Raw genomic sequence first — 20,673 nt, 5'->3', positions numbered from 1 at the left:
AGGACAGAGACGAGTTGAGTGGGAGGGCAGGGGGTGCGTGTTGAGTGTGAGGGCAGGGGGGCGTGTTGAGTGAGAGGGCAGGGAAGCGTGTTGAGTGGGAGGGCAGGGTGATGTGTTGAGTGGAGGACAGAGACGAGTTGAGTGGGAGAGCAAGGGGGCGTGTTGAGTGGAGGACAGAGACGAGTTGAGTGGGAGGGCAGGGGGGCGTGTTGAGTGGAGGACAGAGACGAGTTGAGTGGCAGGGCGGGGGGGGTGTTGAGTGAGAAGGCGGGGGCGTGTTGAGTGAGAGCAGAGAGGCGTGTTGAGTGGGAGGGCAGGGAGACGTGTTGAGTGGGAGGGCAGGGGGGGTGTTTTGAGCGAGAAGGCGGGGGGCGTGTTGAGTGAGAGGGCAGGGGGGCAAGTTGAGTGAGAGGGCAGGGAGGCGTGTTGGTGGGAGGGCAGGGAGACGTGTTGGGTGGGAGGGTGGGGGGGGCGTGTTGAGTGAGAAGGCGGGGGGTGTGTAGAGTGAGAGGGCAGGGAAGCGTGTTGGGTGGGAGGGCAGGGGGGCGTGTTGAGTGGGAGGGCAGGTGGCGAGTTGAGGAGAGGGCAGGGGAGGTGTGTTGAGTGAGAAAGCGGGGGGGGTGTGTTGAGTGGGAGGGCGGGGGAGGCGTGTTGAGTGGGGGGGCGGGGGGGCATGTTGAGTGGGAGGGCGGGGGGGCATGTTGAGTGGGAGGGCAGGGGAGGCGTGTTGAGGAGAGGGCAGGGGGGCGTGTTGAGGAGAGGGAAGGGGGGCAAGTTGAGTAAGAAGGCAGGGGGACGCATTGAGTGGGAGGGCAGGTGGCGAGTTGAGGAGAGGGCAGGGGAGGCGTGTTGAGTGAGAAAGCGGGGAGGGGTGTGTTGAGTGGAGGGCAGGGGAGGCGTGTTGAGTGGGAGGGCGGGGGAGGCGTGTTGAGTGGGGGGGCGGGGGGGCATGTTGAGTGGGAGGGCGGGGGGGCATGTTGAGTGGGAGGGCAGGGGAGGCGTGTTGAGTGGGAGGGCGGGGGAGGCGTGTTGAGTGGGGGGGCGGGGGGGCATGTTGAGTGGGAGGGCGGGGGGGCATGTTGAGTGGGAGGGCAGGGGAGGCGTGTTGAGGAGAGGGCAGGGGGGCGTGTTGAGGAGAGGGCAGGGGGGCGTGTTGAGTGGAGGGCAGAGACGAGCTGAGTGGGAGGGCAGGGGAGGCGTGTTGAGTGAGAAAGCGGGTGGGTGTGTTGAGTGAGAGGGCAGGGAAGCGTGTTGAGTGGGAGGGCAGGGAAGCGTGTTGAGTGGGAGGGCAGGGGAGACGTGTTGAGTGGGAGGGCGGGGGAGGCGTGTTGAGTGGGGGGGCGGGGGGCATGTTGAGTGGGAGGGCGGGGGGGGGCATGTTGAGTGAGAGGGCAGGGAGGCGTGTTGAGTGAGAAAGCGGGGGCGTGTGTTAAGTGAGAGGGCAGGGAGGCGTGTTGAGTGGGAGGGCGGGGGTGTGTGTTGAGTGAGAATGCGGGGGGGCGTGTTGAGTGAGAAGGCGGGGGGGGCGTGTTGAGTGAGAAGGCGGGGGGGCGTGTTGAGTGGGAGTGCAGGGGAGGCGTGTTGAGTGGGAGGGCGGGGGAGGCGTGTTGAGTGGGGGGGCGGGGGGGCATGTTGAGTGGGAGGGCGGGGGGGCATGTTGAGTGGGAGGGCAGGGGGGCGTGTTGAGTGGAGGGCAGAGACGAGCTGAGTGGGAGGGCAGGGGAGGCGTGTTGAGTGAGAAAGCGGGTGGGTGTGTTGAGTGAGAGGGCAGGGAAGCGTGTTGAGTGGGAGGGCAGGGAAGCGTGTTGAGTGGGAGGGCAGGGGAGACGTGTTGAGTGGGAGGGGCGGGGGAGGCGTGTTGAGTGGGGGGGCGGGGGGCATGTTGAGTGGGAGGGCGGGGGGGGGCATGTTGAGTGAGAAGGCTGGGGGGCGTGTTGAGTGGGAGGGCAGGGAGGCGTGTTGAGTGGGAGGACGGGGTACGTGTTGAGTGAGAGGGCAGGGGGGCGTGTTGGGTGAGAGGGCAGGAGGGTGCATTGAGTAAGAAGGCAGGGGGACACATTGAGTGAGAGGGCAGGGGTTTGTTGAGTAAGAGGGCGGGGAGATGTTTTGATTGAGAGGGCAGGGGGCGTGTTGAGTGAGAGGGCAGGGGGGCGTGTTGAGTGAGAGGGCAGGGGGGCGTGTTGAGTGAGAGGGCAGTGGGGCGTGTTGAGTGAGAGGGCAGGGGGGCGTGTTGAATGAGAGGGCAGGGGGGCGTGTTGAGTGAGAGGGCAGGGGGGCGCATTGAGTAAGAAGGTGGGGGTGCATTGAGTGAGAGGGCGGGGGTATGTTGAGTGAGAGGGCGGGGGTATGTTGAGTGAGAGGGCGGGGGTATGTTGAGTGAGAGGGCGGGTTGTGTTGAGTGAGAGGGCGGGGGCGTGTTGAGTGAGAGGGCGGGGGCGTGTTGAGTGAGAGGGCGGGGGCGTGTTGAGTGAGAGGGCGGGGGCGTGTTGAGTGAGAGGGCGGGGGCGTGTTGAGTGAGAGGGCGGGGGCGTGTTGAGTGAGAGGGCGGGGGCGTGTTGAGTGAGAGGGCGGGGGCGTGTTGAGTGAGAGGGCGGGGGCGTGTTGAGTGAGAGGGCGGGGGCGTGTTGAGTGAGAGGGCGGGGGCGTGTTGAGTGAGAGGGCGGGGGCGTGTTGAGTGAGGGGGGCGGGGGCGTGTTGAGTGAGAGGGCGGGGGCGTGTTGAGTGAGAGGGCGGGGCGTGTTGAGTGAGAGGGCGGGGGCGTGTTGAGTGAGAGGGCAGGGGCGTGTTGAGTGAGAGGGCAGGGGCGTGTTGAGTGAGAGGGCGGGGGGACATGTTGAATGAGAGGGTGGGGGGGCGTTTTGATTGAGAGGGCAGGGTTGGGTGGGAGGGCGGGGGGGGCGTGTTGAATGAGGGGAGACGCATGCAGGGCATACGCGCTCTAAGGCGGACACGGTGTGTGGTTGCGAGGGCAGACGCAGTGTGTGCGGACGCGAAGGCAGATGCAGGGTGCGCGGGTGCAAACCCCTGCGGGGGTGTGGCTGCAGGGTGGGTGGGTGGTGATGCAGTGGGTACGGTTGCGGGGTGGGTGGGTTCAGGGGGTAGGGATGGTGGGGGTGCAGGGGGTGATGATGCAGGATGTTGTGATCCCGGATGAGAACCCCACTATTTGCAATTTGTAACTGCACCACAGGAGTGATAACACTGACCAATAGGTAACTTTTATGTTGAAACAAACTTTAATTTAAGCACGTAATTAACCACATTAGCAACAGTTACAACAGTTCTTAAGTAAAAGGAAAAACTTATTCCACCTGCCACTATATATTCCAATTGAGCAAAACAGAATCAATCAAATCCCAGTGAACAATTGGGTTTACTTGCTATTCTCTGTGCAGAACCCTTGGAGAGACTTTTTCAGGAGCAAACTGAAAGAGACTTCTTGGCAGACTAAAATCCTATGGCAAACTGAAACTGCAAACACACCTGGCTCCTCCCATAATCAGCTGTAGCCAAAGCATAAGGCATTCTTCTCCGTCCTCTCACAAGATGCCCTTTGACCTGTTTAGCCTGGAGTAAATATCATATCTCTCATAAATTATGTACGTCCCAGGGACCATCAACCAAAGCAATATTTAATTTGCCACATATCTGTAAACAGGTAAATGCTTCTCAAATCAACCAGCAGAGCACTCCCCCTGCAAAATCAAGGGTTCCCTCACTTTTATGACCCCTTAAACAGCTTTAGTACACATTCTGGCTAAATCCATCTTAAATGCAGTTTCTTTCAAATAACATTACTGCAACAAAGGGCAGCACAGTGGTTAGCACTTTTGCCTCACAGCGCCAGGGACCCAGATTCATTTCCGGCCTTGGGTGACTGTGTGCAATTTGCGTGGGTTTCCTCCTGGTACTCCGGTTTCCTCCCACAGTCCAAAGATGTGCGGATTAGGTGGATTGGCCATGATAAATTGCCCTTAGTGTCCAAAAACGTTAAGTGGGGTTACTGAGTTACGGGGGATAGGGTGGAGGCGTGGGCTTGACTAGGGTGCTCTTTCCAAGGGCCGGTGCAGACTCGATGGGCCGAATAGCCTCCTTCTGCATTGTAAATTCTATGAACAAATATAGAATCTAAAAATTTCTACATTCATCACATCTTACCCCCCTGAACCAGTAGTATGAAAAGGTGGCTTCATTTTCCAAAGCCTTTTCAACTTTAAAATGTACTCATCACAAAGCATTGCCATTACACTCTATGATACATGTATCGTAATATTCATGCAGGAAATTTGAACATCAGTAGAGTCCATTTCAGTCTTCCTTTCCCAATTTTGAATGTTCCTTTCTTCTTGCAACACAAAGTCGTGATAAGGCATCTGCAATCACATTTTTCTCTTCTGGCTGGAGGTATTATTTTCAAGTTAAATGGTTGTAGCAATAAACACCATGTAAACAGCCTTGCATTTCAATCTTTAAACTGCTCCTGAAGCTTCAATGGCTTATGGTCTGTCTCAACCTCTGATGAATTGTTTAAATATCAAAATGTTGCAATGCCAATGCTACACTCATTATCTTCTTCTCCGTGTTTGAATTTGATGAACATTAGTTTTCAGAAAAAATAGCCAACAGGTCTTTCTATTCCTTCGTCATCTTTCTGATAATAAATAGGCCACCACCAGATCCCATATCACTCGCATCAATGGCCTCCTTAAATCACTTGTCATAATTTGCCAAAACTGGTGCGGTGGTTAGCACAGTTTTCAGGTTATCAAATGCCTCCCGACATTCTGACGTTCAATGAAATTTCTGGTTCTTTTTTAAAAGTTCAGTCAGCTAAAATTTGGCACAAGTTTTGTGTAGAAACCATTTATGCCCAGAAATCTCAGAATTTCTCTTCTCATTGATGGTATTGGGAAGTCCCCAATAGCTTTCATTTTCACATTTCATAGGGCCACCTGACCATGTCCATCAGTATGGCCTAAGAATGTGACTTGGGCTTTTGCAAACTCGCTTTTAGTCAAGTTTTCCACCAAGTCAGCCTCTGTAATTGATCGAACAATTCCTTTATATATTCCAAATGCTCCTTTCATATTTGACTGAACACCACCAGATCGTCAATGTACATTGCACGATTCTTAAGCCCAGAAATGACCTTGTTGGTTAGTCTTTGGAATGTTGATGCCACATTCTTCAGTCCAAACAGCATTACTTTAAACTGATGCAGACCATTTGACTTTACAAAAGCCAAAACTTCCTTCGCCCTTTCTGATTAAGGGACTTGTCGGTATCCTTTTTTTTTTAGTAAGTCAGTTTTGGTAATAAAGTTCACTTGTCCCACCTTTTCAATAGTCTTCCAATTGAAAATTAGGACATTGACTTTCCTGTAGACCACAGAATAGTTGTGTTCTATCTGGTTTTGGTACCAACACAATAGGTGAGCTCCAATCGTTATAACTCACTTCAATTATATCATTCTTAAGCAGAACCCGTGCCAACTTTAGTGGATTGCGTCTATATGGATTTTGCCTAATTGGAGTAGAAATTCCTACATCTACATCATGTACAATCACTTTTGTACTCTTAGAATATCGGACCAGATCCTAAACTTTGTTAGGATACCGGACTAGGAACTCCAAACAATTTGCAATTTGGAAAACTGTGAGGAAAGGATACTTCACCTAGGAATGTGACTGTGACCAATAGGTATCTTATATTACAAAACTTTAATTGAAACACAGAATTAACCACATTAACATCAAATAAATAGCTTTACAATTCACAGTTAAACAGTTCTTAAAGAAAAAGGAAAAACTTTAAGTCACTACACCAACCAACACAGTCAAATTCCACTCATAAATAAGCATAGAAATAGGTGCAGGAGTCGGCCATTCAGCCCTTCAAGCCTGCACCATCATTCAATATGATCATGGATGATCATGCAAATTCAGTATCCCACTCCCATTTTCTCTCCATACCCCTTGATCCCTTTAGCCTCAAGGGCCACATCCAGCTCCCTCTTGAATATATCCAACGAGCTGGCCCCAACAGATTTCTGTGGTAGAGAATTCCACAAATTCACATCACTCTTCGAAAATAGGTTCTTCCTCATCCCAATCCTTAATGGTTTACCCCTTATTCTTAGGCTGTGACCCCTTATTCTGGACGTCCCTAATATTGGGAACATTATTTCTGCATCTAGCCTGTCCAGTCCCATCAGGATTTTATATGTTTCTATGAGATTCCCTCTCATTCTTTTGAACTCCAGTGAGTTCAAGCCCAGTCGTCTTTCTTTATATGCCAGTTCTGCCATCCCAGGAATTAGTCTGGTGAACCTTCGCTGGACACCCTCAATAGGAAGAATGTCCTTCCTCAAACTAGGAGACCAAAACTGCACAGAATGCTCAAGGTGTGGCCTTACCGAGACCCTGTATAAGTGCAGCAAGACATCTCTACTCCTATAGATAGAGATAGATAGAGAAATACAGCACAGAACAGACCCTTCGGCCCACGATGTTGCGCCGAACTTTTGTCCTAGGTTAATCATAGAATTTTGGACACTTTTTCATGGCCAATCCACCCAACCTGCACATCTTTGGACTGTGGGAGGAAACTGGAGTACCCGGAGGAAACCCACGCATACACGTGGAGGATGTGCAGACTCCACACAGACAGTGACCCACAGACAGGGCCTCACGGTAGCATGGTGGTTATCATCAATGCTTCACAGCTCCAGGGTCCCAGGTTCGATTCTCGGCTGGGTCACTGTCTGTATGGAGTCTGCACGTCCTCCCCGTGTGTGCATGGGTTTCCTCCGGGTGCTCCGGTTTCCTCCCACAGTCCAAAGATGTGCGGGTTAGGTGGATTGGCCATGCTAAATTGCCCGTAGTGTAAGGTTAATGGGGGGATTGTTGGGTTATGGGTATACGGGTTACGTGGGTTTAAGTAGGGTGATCATTGTTCGGCACAACATCGAGGGCCGAAGGGCCTGTTCTGTGCTGTACTGTTCTATGTTCTAAGTCGAAATCGAACTTGGGACCCTGGAGCTGTGAAGCAATTGTGCTATCCACAATGCTACCATGCTGCCCTTAAGAAGTTAACCTACACTCCATTATTCTACCCTAATCCATGTACTTATCCAATAGCCACTTGAAGGTCCCTAACGTTTGCGACTCAACTACTTCCACAGGCAGTGCATTCCATGCCCCCACTACTCTCTGGGTAAAGAACCTACCTCTGACATCCCCCCTATATCTTCCACCATTTACCTTAAATTTATGTCCCCTTGTAATGGTTTGCTCTACCCGGGGAAAAAGTCTCTGACTGTCTACTCTATCTATTACCCTAATCATCTTATAAACCTCTATCAAGTCGCCCCTCATCCTTCTCCGTTCTAATGAGAAAAGGCCTAGCACCCTCAACCTTTCCTCGTATGACCTACTTCCATTCCAGGCAACATCCTGGTAAATTTCCTTTGCACCTTTTCCAAAGCTTCCACACCCTTCCTAAAATGAGGCGACCAGAACTGCACACAGTACTCCAAATGTGGCCTGACCAAGGTTTTGTACAGCTGCATCATCACCTCACGGCTCTTAAATTCAATCCCTCTGCTAATGAACGCTAGCACACCATAGGCCTTCTTCACAGCTCTATCCACTTGAGTGGCAACTTTCAAAGATCTATGAACATAGACCCCCAGGATCTCTCTGCTCCTCCACATTGCCAAGAACCCTACCATTAACCCTGTATTCCGCATTCATATTTGTCCTTCCAAAATGGACAACCTTGTCAGGGTTAAACTCCATCTGCCACTTCTCAGCCCAGCTCTGCATTCTATCTATGTCTCTTTGAAGAAAAATACTTGTTCAAGACCTCTCCTATCTCTTCAGACTCAATACACAATCTCCCGCTACTGTCCTTGATCGGACCTACCCTCGCTCTAGTCATTCTCACATTTCTCACATATGTGTAAAAGGCCTTGGGGTTTTCCTTGATCCTACCCGCCAAAGATTTTTATTGCCTTCAAATACTCTTGCTTTGAAGGCCACTATGCCATTAGCTTTCCTCACCTCCTGCTGTACCTGTATGCCAACCTTCAGCGACTGTTCCACCATGACACCCAGGTCTTGGTGCACTTCCTCTTTTCCTAAACTGCCACCATTCAGATAATCTGCCCTCCTGTTGTTGCCACCAAAGTGGATAACCTTCCATTTACCTACATTATATTCCATTTGCCAAGTATTTGCCCACTCAGCCAGCCTGCAGCCTCTTTGCATTGTCCTCACAGCATACACTGCCACACAGCTTAGTGTCGTCTGCAAATCTGGAGATACTGCATGCAATTCCATCTTCCATTGGAAATCATTAAGGTATATTGTGAACAGTTGGGTTCCATCACTGAACCTTATGGGGTACCTCACTAGTCACTGCCTGCCACTCTGAAAAGGATCCGTTTATTCTCACTCTGCTTCCTGTCTGTTAGAAATTAGGGTTACTTGCTGTTCGCTGTGCAGCCCTTGGGAGAGAGATCTTTTCAGGAACAACCTAACAATCGTCTTGTCATATCACACTCGAATCCTATAGCCAAACTGTCAAAATCACAGGCTCCTCCCATTAATGACATTGTCTGTATCCCACAAAGACTTTTAGTAGTATTACAACAACAAAATATAACATATAACAATTTCCTGCATTGATCACAGATTAGAAGCCCTGTACCAACAGTTTCTGGGGATGAAAAAATGAAATGAAAGCCGCTTATTGTCACAAGTAGGCTTCAAATGAAGTTACTGTGAAAAGCCCCTAGTCACCACATTCCGGTACCTGTTCGGGGAGGCTGGTACGGAGATCTGTCAATCAGACAGTTCCCTATCAACATGTACAAAGAGGTTGGCTACTGAGACTGCAGTGGTTTGAATTGTCACTATATCTGTTAGCATTCAAAAGGTGAGAATGTTTTTATTAGGTAATGGCATTGAGTGCTCTGGAACAAAGATGGGTAACTGGAGTTTATATAGGGTCAGATGTAATCTCATCAAATGATGCACCTAACTGGTCACCTCCTGTTTCAAACGATAACGTAGAAATAACATCTGTGGAAATGACTCCCACAGCTACCTCGACTGCAGCTCCTCACACCCCAGTACTTGTAAGGGCTCCATCCCATTTTCCCAGTTCCTGCGCCTCCGCCACATCTGTTCTGATGATGTCGCCTTCGAAAACTGCGCTTCTGACATGTTTGCCTTTTTCCTCATTGTCGGATTCCCACCCACTGTGGTCAAGAGGGCTCTCAAACAGGTTCAACCCATCTCTGCTCCTCTGCCCTCCTGCCTTCCTCTCCCTCCAAGAACCAGGATAGGGTCTCCCTTATCCTCATTTCATACCCCACCAGCTTCTGCATTCAAAGGGTCAACCTCTGCCAGTTCTGCTAACTCCAGCATGACGCCACTGTAAGGTTCCCCCTGTGTATTCCCTTCATTTTCTGTTATTTTGGGGCTTTTATAACTTTTGTGCCTGGACAGTTGCTGGGGTTTATGCCTTTCAGATAGACTGCACTTTTAAGTTTAAAACAAAACAGGATATCCCGGCAGATGTGTTAGTTGGTCTGACCTCCGGAAACCCCCTCGATGAGATGTGCTGCTTGGTTTGGTCCAGTAATTACACATTTTGATGAACTTGACTGGCAGCCAATGAGCTGTTTTAAATTCCCGGGCCTTGACTACACTCAGTGCTTATTAGTGCTAATCGTTCCGGAATGTTCCTCACTTTGTAAGACTGTTGGCTGTTGACTGTTTTGATCAATCAACTAGAAGGCCAGAGACTTGATTTCTCTCTTTCCTGATGGATTCTTTCTGAAGGTCCAGGATAAAGACCTTTCTCTCGAGGATCCAGTCCAACACCAGCTGCAGGCAGAGGGCGGGGGGGGGGGGGGGGGTTATTTAAAAATCATTTTTAAAATTCTCATGTGGAGAACTCTAGTCTCATCTCAGTGAGGCTGATAGTCAATCTAGTGGAGGTGGGAGCAAGTTAGCATTAAACAGCTCTTCTGTGTGAAGACCAGGTAAATACTGATGTGTTATCTGTGTTGGTCTAACATCGACTGCAACTGGATGCAGTTAAAAGAGAAACAGGCTTCCGACACAGGAGATGGTCCAACACTGTTTTACAGAACCTGTTGATTGCTGTACATAATCTGCTGTGGGTTGACACTCTATTAACCTAACTGATAACCTCCTACTGGCTTGACCAGACTAGCTCTCTATCACATGGTGATGATGTTCATTGGCCTGTGCACTGCGACTATCTCCCTAGCCATGTCCTGTGAGAGAGGGAGAGCCTTAATGCCCTGTGGGCTTCATAGTGGTGGTGTCTTGTCTGGTGATTGGTTGTTCTGTGTCATGTGTGTTCATTGGTTATCCTGTGTGTCAATCACTGCCTGTCTGCATCTCATGATATACATGAGTGGATATTATGACAAATACAAGTTAAAGTTACTCCCCAGAGGGGATCCCACAGCCTGAGAGTCTTGCCTGAATGCGCATGCCAGAAGATCCAAACCAACTGGTGGTTTCAGCACTCCTTGTCCTGGGAAGATAGCCGGCTACAACAATCTCAATATCAGCAACAAGAACACTTGTATGACTCCCATTTTAATCCCTATCGTTTTACTCCATTCCCTATCCTTTCTGTGTGTGTGTGTGTGTGTCTGCCTTTGTGTGTTTGGGTAGAGAGTGGAATGGTAAAGGCGGAGGAGGGGAAGCAAGAGATTAGCTGGCCGATATTCTATGATGTTACAAATAAACTTTTTTTACGTTTCACTTACAAATCTGGTGACTGTAAATCATTGGAGCAGTCAAGAGTCAATGATCTCAGAAACTTTATGCAAATTATTGGTGAATTCACTTGTGTTGGCACTCCAAGGCCTGTGGGGCTGGAATTGACCGCGCACTCGCCCAAGGTGTCGAAATACAACCACCAAACCCCTTACTCCTCCATCAGCATTCCGCAAGGACCGTTACCTCCAGTATGCCCTGGTCCTCTCCTCCATCACCCCAGCCCTACATCCCCTTCCCACGGCACCTTCCCATTGTAACAACGCCCTGGGCTGGTGCATGGTCGATTTCTGCCCCTCAGGCCCCGGAGCCCCTAAACAAGTAAATTACCAATAATTTGTGTGACGTTTGCAGAATCTTTCCCCCTTGACTGCTCAATAAGTTATCCCCATCAGGTTTGTAAGTTGAACACAACTTTATTTATAACAGGAACAAAGTTGGAAAATGCAATAATTATAACAGAAAAACAGCCCGCTAATCCACTACTCCCCCCTTTACTGTTGTTTCCTCTACCCAAACACACACAAGACACACACACACACAAAGTGAGTGGAAAGAGTAAAATAATACGAATTAAAATTTAATTAAAGATGACTGTCCTTGCTTCCGATGTCGAGGTCGGTGCAGCAGGCTCTCCTCCCAGGATGCTGAGTGATAGAAGCTACCAGTGTATGGTTCGAGATAGTCTCACGGACAATAGGTTTTCCTATGGAGTGCAACTTTAACTTTTACCAACCTGGGTCTTCATTCAAAGGATCTGCCTCAGCCCTGTTTAATTCTCATTTGTTTCGAGAATGACCAACTGTCTGACTGAGATAAGCACAGAGTTCCCCACAGGAGATTTCAAAAGGGTTTTTAAACAACTGACCCTGTCTGCAGCTGGCATTTGGACTGGATTTCCTTGAAGTTCAGTCTGGCTGTGGAGAGAGATGGGTATTTACTTTGGATCTTCAGAAATAATCTATTGGGTGAGAGAGAGAGCAGGGCTGTGGCACTTCAACTTCTGACCAAAACAAAAGTAAAATAGAAAAAACAGTCACACAGTGGAAGGAGCATTCCAGAGAAAACCCCGGCCAATCGGCAGGGGCCATTGATGAGGCCCAGCAATTCAAAACACTCCATTGGAAGTCAGTCAAGTCCATCACGATGTTCAGCACTGATCTCCCATGAATCTACCATTCTGAAATATAAACAGCTCTTTGCAACCTGCCTTGCTTAGGTCATAGGTCAATCCTCAGTTTACCAGCCACTTGAATCAAAAGTGGAGTCCATCTTAAAGGCATAGGCACATTAATTATCCATGTACAAAAATTGAAATAGCCAAAAGAATAACGGAAGTTAAAAGGAGAAAAAGGGAACAGACGGAGATTAACAGGAGGATCCTTACACCATACAATCGAAGAAGGTGAAACTTCACCTCCTCCCTCCTCATTATCCAAGGGCAGAAACATTCCTTTCAGGTTAACTAACATTTCACTTGCGCCTCCTCCAATTTGGACTCCTGTATTCGTTGCTCCAAATGTCGTCTCGACATTGAGGAGATTAAACACAGACTGGATGACCACTTTGCAGAACACTTTCACTCCGTACGCGGGCAGGACCCAGACCTTCATGTCACTTGCCATTTCAACGTACCGTCCTGTTTTCATACCCAAATGCCCATTCTTGGCGTGCTTCAATGTTCCAGTGAGGTCCAACGCAAATTCGAGGAACCGAACATCGTCTTACAATTAGGCATGTTGCAGCCTTCCAGACTTAATATTGCGTTCAATAACTTTAGACTATGAACTTTCCCCGCCATCCTAAACGCCCTCCACCACCCCTCTCTTTTTGTCTGTTGTTTTTCAGCTTCTTTACCTAGAACAAAGAAAATTATAGCACAGGAGCAGGCCATTCGGCCTTCCTAGCCTGCACCGATCTAGATCCTTTATCTAAACCTGTTGCCTATTGTCCAAGGATCTACTTCTCTCTGTTCCCCACCCGTTCATATATCTGTCCAGATGCCTCTTAAATGATGCCATCGTGCCCGCCTCTACCACCTCCGCTGGCAAACATTCCAGGTTCTCACCACCCCCTGCGTAAAAAACTTTCCACGCACATCTCCTTTAAACTTTTCCCCCCTCATCTTGAAATCGTGACCCCTTGTAATTGACACCCCACTCTTGGAAAAAGCTTGTTGCTATCCACCCTGTCCATACCTCTCATAATTTTGTAGACCTCAATCAGGTCTCCCCTCAACCTCCCTCTTTCCAATGAAAACAATCCTAATCTACTCAACCTTTCTTTATAGCTAGCACCCTCCATACCAGGCAACATCCTGGTGAACCTCCTCTGCACCCTCTCTAAAGCATCCACATCCTTCTGGTAATGTGGCGACCAGAACTGCATGCAGTATTCCAAATGTGGCCTAACCAAAGTCCGATACAACTGTAACATGACCTGCCGACTCTTGTACTCAATACCCCGTCCAAGGAAGGCAAGCATGCTGTATGCCTTCTTGACCACTCTATCAACCTGCATTGCCACCTTCAGGGTACAATAGACCTGAACTCCCAGATCTCTCTGTACATCAATTTTCCCCAAGACCCTTCCATTGACCATATAGTCCGCTCTTGAATTAGATCTTCTAAAATGCATCACATCGCATTTGCCTGGATTGAACTCCATCTGCCATTTCTCTGCCCAACTCTCCAATCTATCTATATTTTGCTGTATTCTCTGACAGTACACCTCGCTATCTGCAACTCCACCAATCTTAGTATCACAGTGTATCACCTACTCAAACACTACCCCACCCATCCTCTTCTTAGCCACCTGTCCCTTACTGCTCAGTCTCACTTTTGCCACCATTAGCAATCTTCATCCTGTTACGGGACCCTGGGTTTTTGCGCAGTCAATTCCAGCCCGACAGGCCCCGGAATCCCAACGCAAGTGAATTAACCAATAATTTGTAAGTTGAAACACAATTATAGAATTTCATAGAATTTACAGTGCAGAATGAGGCCATCGAGTCTGCACCGGCTCTTGGAAAGAGCACCCTATCCAAGGTCGTGATACTAAGATTGGTGGATGTGTGCGCCAATGTGACATTAAGGGCAATTTACCATGGTCAATCCACCTAACCTGCACATCTTTGGACTGTGGGAGGAAACCGGAGCACCCGGAGGAAACCCACGCGCACACGGGGAGGTTGTGCAGACTCCACACAGTGACCCAAGCCGGAATCAAACCTGGGACCTTTGAGCTGTGAAGCTGTTATGCTATCCACAACGCTACCGTGCTGCCCTGTTTATTTAGCATGTCCAACCCACCTAACCTACACATCTTTGGACTGTGGGAGGAAACCGGAACACCCGGAGGAAGCCAACACAGACACGGGGAGAACGTGCAATTACTGTTTATTTGTCACAGAAATATAGATGAAATACGCAGTAACTGCAACGGAATAATGACAAGCTAACCTGCTACACCCCCCCCCCCCCCCTTCACTGTCTCACCCTCTCCCATGCAGACAAGACAGCCAAACACAGGGGTAAAAAAATAACGAGGATTAATCTAAAAATGGATGAGTGTTTTCAATGTTGAATGCTTTGCAGTAGGTTGTCCTCCCAGTACACTGAGTGATCAAAGCCACCGGTGTACAATTGGTGCAAGTTTTTTGACAAGAAAATTCATTCAGTACTCCTGGTGCGCGTGGCATGGTGGCACAGTGGTGTGTACTGCTGCCTTACGGTGTCAGGAATCCGGTTTCAATTCCAGTCTTGGGTGACTGTGTGGAGTTTGCACGTTCTCCCCGTGTCTGCGTGTGCTTCCTCCGGGTGCTCCGGTTTCCTCCCACAGTCCAAAGATGTGTAGGTTAGGTGGATTGGACATGCTAAATTGCCCTTAGTGTCCAGGGATGGATAGGTTAGGTGAAGAGGTGACAGGGATAGGGCGGGAATTGGGCTTGGATGGAGTGCTATTTCAGACGGTTGGTGCAGACTTGGTATGCCGAATGGCCTCCTTCTTCACTGTAGGGATTCTATGATACTTGTAGGCGGTGTTACAACACCCTGGGCAAGTGCTCGGTCAATTCCAGACTCACAGGCCCCAGAGTCCCAACATAAGTGAATTAACCAGTAATTTGTGTGTTTTCCTGAGACCTTTGACCCTCCATTGCTCTAATAACATACACGCACCAGATTTGTAAGTAGAAGATTTTAAAAAACTTAATTTATAATAAGAGAAGATATAGACATGTAATGGAAATAATATAACTAATCTAACTGTTCCCAAACCCCATCCCAGAGAGAGGAGGGCCTGGTCTTCAGGATCTTTTAGGATTCTCAGGAGAGAAATATCATCCTGCGCTTTTCCCAGCTTTTCTCTGAGGTTTGCATAGGCCTGGCTGGAGAGAATGCTTGCAGCATTTAAATCAGGAGCTAAACCTTCACATGGGCCAGGCTGGAGAATGTTTAAAAAATGTAACCTCAGCTGAGAGAACATGTTCTTCCTGCATTAGACTCCTGCATTACCTTTCAGGTGGATTGTGGGAATTCTGCAGTCAGATTTCAGAACGCAGAGCGACTGTGGAGCAACTTCCATTTGCTTTTTGTTTTACCCAAGCCACTGATCCCCCTTCCCCCCCCCCCCCCCCCCCCAAAACAAAACCTGTCGATCCGCTTTGAAACACATTTTTTCCAAAATGTGCCCCTTAAGTAAACAGTCCACCAGGGACAAGACGTTTCCAGCTTCCTTTAAAACTGCTCAATTACCTTTTTTTGTCAAATGTTGCCTTTTCTAGGCACGCCTACAACCAGGGAATGTTCTTAGTGGTTGAAGACAAACCATTTTCTGTGATGTACTATGACAGTGTGTATCGATTACAAACTGCTGATTAGTTTTTGCAACATTTCCTCGGAATGAAAGAGATTGACTTGTTTTCTTTTCCCAGAGTAAGAGCAACTTGAATCCCAACGCCAAGGAGTTTGTTCCTGGGATGAAGTACTGAAGCTGATTCTGGAGGCCTGTGTTGGTGGATATAGCACAATCTCCACACTGTGAAGCCAGTATTAGAGGAAACACTAGTAGAAGCTCCCTTCTCTATCACTGTGTTACACTCGTGCATTGCCAAAGTTTTCACTTAGTGTTGCATGCTAAATAAATGTACCAAGACTGTTATTATTCAATAACTTGCTTCTAGTCGTTGACTGAAAGAAAAGGAACCTGAAAAGTGGCACAGAGGGGGAAGAGCAGACAGCACTGATCAGGAAACATACCCTAATGCTGCCTAACCAACTGCCGTTGTCCTGCTGTGAGCTGCCAAATAACTAGTGGGAAAGGATGTTTGCCAGTGGCAGAGTGGAGACCTGAGCTTGTTGACTCTTGCTCCACTCTTTTCTCAGCCCAATGCCTGGATTTATTCTCACAACATGTTACATTCTCTATCTTGGTGACGTTTGTGTCCTTCGGGCCGCTCGGGCTGTTCAGGGAGATCGTTCCAGAGAATCTTTGAAGACACTGTGAGCACCTGTGTATACCGTTAGGTTGGGATAGGGAGTGTGATCTCGTGTGGGCACATTCTGTAAGTGACCAGTGGTTGGTATTCTCTAGATACTGAAACCTTGGCACAGTTTGCCAGCTGATGGATAAACAGAGTGCTGACATCTCAGCTTGTTGATGTTTTTCATTAATACCCTCTTATTAGGAAGAGGCACTCATGCTCATATTAAAGGCAAATAAAGCACTGATGATCTTTTCAGTCCACATTTACCTGTTTGGGATTCATAAGGTTTGTACAAGTGAAATTGAAGTTCACAGTGGGCAGTGACACTCGCAGTGCAGAGTGACACAATCTCCCAGACCTTGTCACATGGTGTAGGGTGACCCAGTCACACGGTCGCCCAGACGCTGTCTCACAGTGTAGGGTGACCCAGTCACACGGTCGCACAGACGCTGTCTCACGGTGTAGGGTGACCCAGTCACACAGACGCTGTCACACGGCCCAGACCCTGTCACACGGTGGCCCAGACCCTGTCACACGGTGGCCCAGACCCTGTCACACGGTGGCCCAGACGCTGTCTCACGGTGTAGGGTGACCCAGTCACACGGTGGCCCAGACGCTGTCTCACGGTGGCCCAGACGCTGTCTCACGGTGTAGGGTGACCCAGTCACACGGTCGAACAGACGTTGTCTCACGGTGTAGGGTGACCCAGTCACACGGTTGCCCAGACCCTGTCACACGGCCCAGACCCTGTCACACGGTGGCCCAGACCCTGTCACACGGTGGCCCAGACCCTGTCACACGGTAGCCCAGACCCTGTCACACGGTGGCCCAGACCCTGTCACACGGTGGCCCAGACCCTGTCACGCGGTGGCCCAGACCCTGTCTCGCGGTGGCCCAGACCCTGTCTCGCGGTGGCCCAGACCCTGTCTCACGGTCGCCCAGACCCTGTCTCACGGTCGCCCAGACCCTGTCACACGGTGGCCCAGACCCTGTCACACGGTCGCCCAGACCCTGTCACACGGTGGCCCAGATCCTGTCACACGGTGGCCCAGACCCTGTCACACGGTGGCCCAGACCCTGTCACACGGTGGCCCAGACCCTGTCACACGGTGGCCCAGACCCTGTCACACGGTGGCCCAGACCCTGTCACACGGTGGCCCAGACCCTGTCACACGGTGGCCCACACCCTGTCACACGGTGGCCCACACCCTGTCACACGGTGGCCCAGACCCTGTCTCACGGTGGCCCAGACCCTGTCACACGGTGGCCCAGACCCTGTCACACGGTGGCCCAGACCCTGTCACACGGTGGCCCAGACCCTGTCACACGGTGGCCCAGACCCTGTCTCACGGTGGCCCAGACCCTGTCACACGGTGGCCCAGACCCTGTCACACGGTGGCCCAGACCCTGTCACACGGTGGCCCAGACCCTGTCACACGGTGGCCCAGACCCTGTCACACGGTGGCCAAGACCCTGTCACACGGTGGCCCACACCCTGTCACACGGTGGCCCACACCCTGTCACACGGTGGCCCAGACCCTGTCACACGGTGGCCCAGACCCTGTCACACGGTGGCCCAGACCCTGTCACACGGTGGCCCAGACCCTGTCACACGGTGGCCCAGACCCTGTCACACGGTGGCCCAGACCCTGTCACACGGTGGCCCAGACCCTGTCACACGGTGGCCCAGACCCTGTCACACGGTGGCCCAGACCCTGTCACACGGTGGCCCAGACCCTGTCACACGGTGGCCCAGACCCTGTCACACGGTGGCCCAGACCCTGTCACACGGTGGCCCAGACCCTGTCACACGGTGGCCCAGACCCTGTCACACGGTGGCCCAGACCCTGTCACACGGTGGCCCAGACCCTGTCACACGGTGGCCCAGACCCTGTCACACGGTGGCCCAGACCCTGTCACACGGTGGCCCAGACCCTGTCACACGGTGGCCAGACCCTGTCACACGGTGGGCCATGACCCTGTCACGCGGTGGCCCAGACCCTGTCACGCGGTGGCCCAGACCCTGTCACCCGGTGGCCCAGACCCTGTCACCCGGTGGCCCAGACCCTGTCACGCGGTGGCCCAGACCCTGTCACGCGGTGGCCCAGACCCTGTCACGCGGTGGCCCAGACCCTGTCACGCGGTGGCCCAGACCCTGTCACGCGGTGGCCCAGACCCTGTCACGCGGTGGCCCAGACCCTGTCACGCGGTGGCCCAGACCCTGTCACGCGGTGGCCCAGACCCTGTCACGCGGTGGCCCAGACCCTGTCACGCGGTGGCCCAGACCCTGTCACGCGGTGGCCCAGACCCTGTCACGCGGTGGCCCAGACCCTGTCACGCGGTGGCCCAGACCCTGTCACACGGTGTAGGGTGACCCAGTCACACGGTGGCCCAGCCGTTGTCTCACGGTGGCCCAGACCCTGTCACACGGTGGCCCAGACCCTGTCACGGTCGCCCAGACCCTGTCACCGCGGTGGCCCAGACCCTGTCACACGGTGGCCCAGACCCTGTCACGGTCGCCCAGACCCTGTCACGCGGTGGCCCAGACCCTGTCACGCGGTGGCCCAGACCCTGTCACGCGGTGGCCCAGACCCTGTCACGCGGTGGCCCAGACCCTGTCACGCGGTGGCCCAGACCCTGTCACACGGTGGCCCAGACCCTGTCACACGGTGGCCCAGACCCTGTCACGCGGTGGCCCAGACCCTGTCACGCGGTGGCCCAGACCCTGTCACACGGTGTAGGGTGACCCAGTCACACGGTGGCCCAGCCGTTGTCTCACGGTGGCCCAGACCCTGTCACACGGTGGCCCAGACCCTGTCACGGTCGCCCAGACCCTGTCACGCGGTGGCCCAGACCCTGTCACACGGTGGCCCAGACCCTGTCACGGTCGCCCAGACCCTGTCACGCGGTGGCCCAGACCCTGTCACGCGGTGGCCCAGACCCTGTCACGCGGTGGCCCAGACCCTGTCACGCGGTGGCCCAGACCCTGTCACGCGGTGGCCCAGACCCTGTCACACGGTGGCCCAGACCCTGTCACACGGTGGCCCAGACCCTGTCACACGGTGGCCCAGACCCTGTCACACGGTGGCCCAGACCCTGTCACACGGTGGCCCAGACCCTGTCACACGGTGGCCCAGACCCTGTCACACCGTTGCCCAGACCCTGTCACACGGTGGCCCAGACCCTGTCACACGGTGGCCCAGACCCTGTCACGGTCGCCCAGACCCTGTCACACGGTGGCCCAGACCCTGTCACACGGTGGCCCAGACCCTGTCACGGTCGCCCAGACCCTGTCTCGCGGTGGCCCAGACCCTGTCACGCGGTGGCCCAGACCCTGTCACGGTCGCCCAGACCCTGTCACACGGTGGCCCAGACCCTGTCACACGGTGGCCCAGACCCTGTCACGGTCGCCCAGACCCTGTCTCGCGGTGGCCCAGACCCTGTCACGCGGTGGCCCAGACCCTGTCACACGGTGGCCCAGACCCTGTCACACGGTGGCCCAGACCCTGTCACACGGTGGCCCAGACCCTGTCACACGGTGGCCCAGACCCTGTCACACGGTGGCCCACACCCTGTCACACGGTGGCCCAGACCCTGTCACACGGTGGCCCACACCCTGTCACACGGTGGCCCAGACCCTGTCACACGGTGGCCCAGACCCTGTCACACGGTGGCCCAGACCCTGTCACACGGTGGCCCAGACCCTGTCACGCGGTGGCCCACACCCTGTCACACGGTGGCCCAGACCCTGTCACACGGTGGCCCACACCCTGTCACACGGTGGCCCAGACCCTGTCTCACGGTGGCCCAGACCCTGTCACACGGTGGCCCAGACCCTGTCACACGGTGGCCCAGACCCTGTCACACGGCCCAGACCCTGTCACACGGTGGCCCAGACCCTGTCACACGGTGGCCCAGACCCAGTCACACGGTCGCCCAGACCCTGTCACACGGTGGCCCAGACCCTGTCACACGGTGGCCCAGACCCTGTCACACGGTGGCCCAGACCCTGTCACACGGTGGCCCAGACCCTGTCACACGGTGGCCCAGACCCTGTCACACTGTCGTCCAGACCTGTCACACGGTGGCCCAGACCCTGTCACACGGTCGCCAGACCCTATCACACGGTGACCCAGACCCTATCACACCGTCGCCCAGACCCTGTCACACGGTGGCCCAGACCCTATCACACCGTCGCCCAGACCCTGTCACACGGTGGCCCAGACCCTGTCACACGGTGGCCCAGACCCTGTCACGCGGTGGCCCAGACCCTGTCACGCGGTGGCCCAGACCCTGTCACGCGGTGGCCCAGACCCTGTCACACGGTGGCCCAGACCCTGTCACACGGTGGCCCAGACCCTG

General features: G+C 52.5%; 1 protein-coding gene across 3 annotated transcripts in view; it reads left to right on the top strand.

The window, feature by feature from the left end:
* The window catches only part of LOC119965018 (polyadenylate-binding protein-interacting protein 2-like), a 63,077-nt gene extending 46,998 nt beyond the window's left edge, over positions 1 to 16,079 (top strand). For 2 of the 3 annotated variants that reach the window (XM_038795221.1, XM_038795223.1), the window contains exon 4: positions 15,760 to 15,997. In XM_038795221.1, the coding sequence (XP_038651149.1) occupies positions 15,760 to 15,816 (57 nt within the window). In that variant the 3' untranslated portion in view covers positions 15,817 to 15,997. Of the gene's footprint in view, positions 1 to 15,759 lie in introns of all 3 variants that reach the window. The other variant, XM_038795222.1, reaches the window with a different exon arrangement.
* Positions 16,080 to 20,673: the final 4,594 nt, after the last annotated feature.

The sequence above is a fragment of the Scyliorhinus canicula genome, chromosome 4 (assembly GCF_902713615.1).
Source record: "Scyliorhinus canicula chromosome 4, sScyCan1.1, whole genome shotgun sequence".
NCBI lineage: Eukaryota > Metazoa > Chordata > Chondrichthyes > Carcharhiniformes > Scyliorhinidae > Scyliorhinus > Scyliorhinus canicula.
This window is presented reverse-complemented; position numbering and strand designations above follow the sequence as displayed.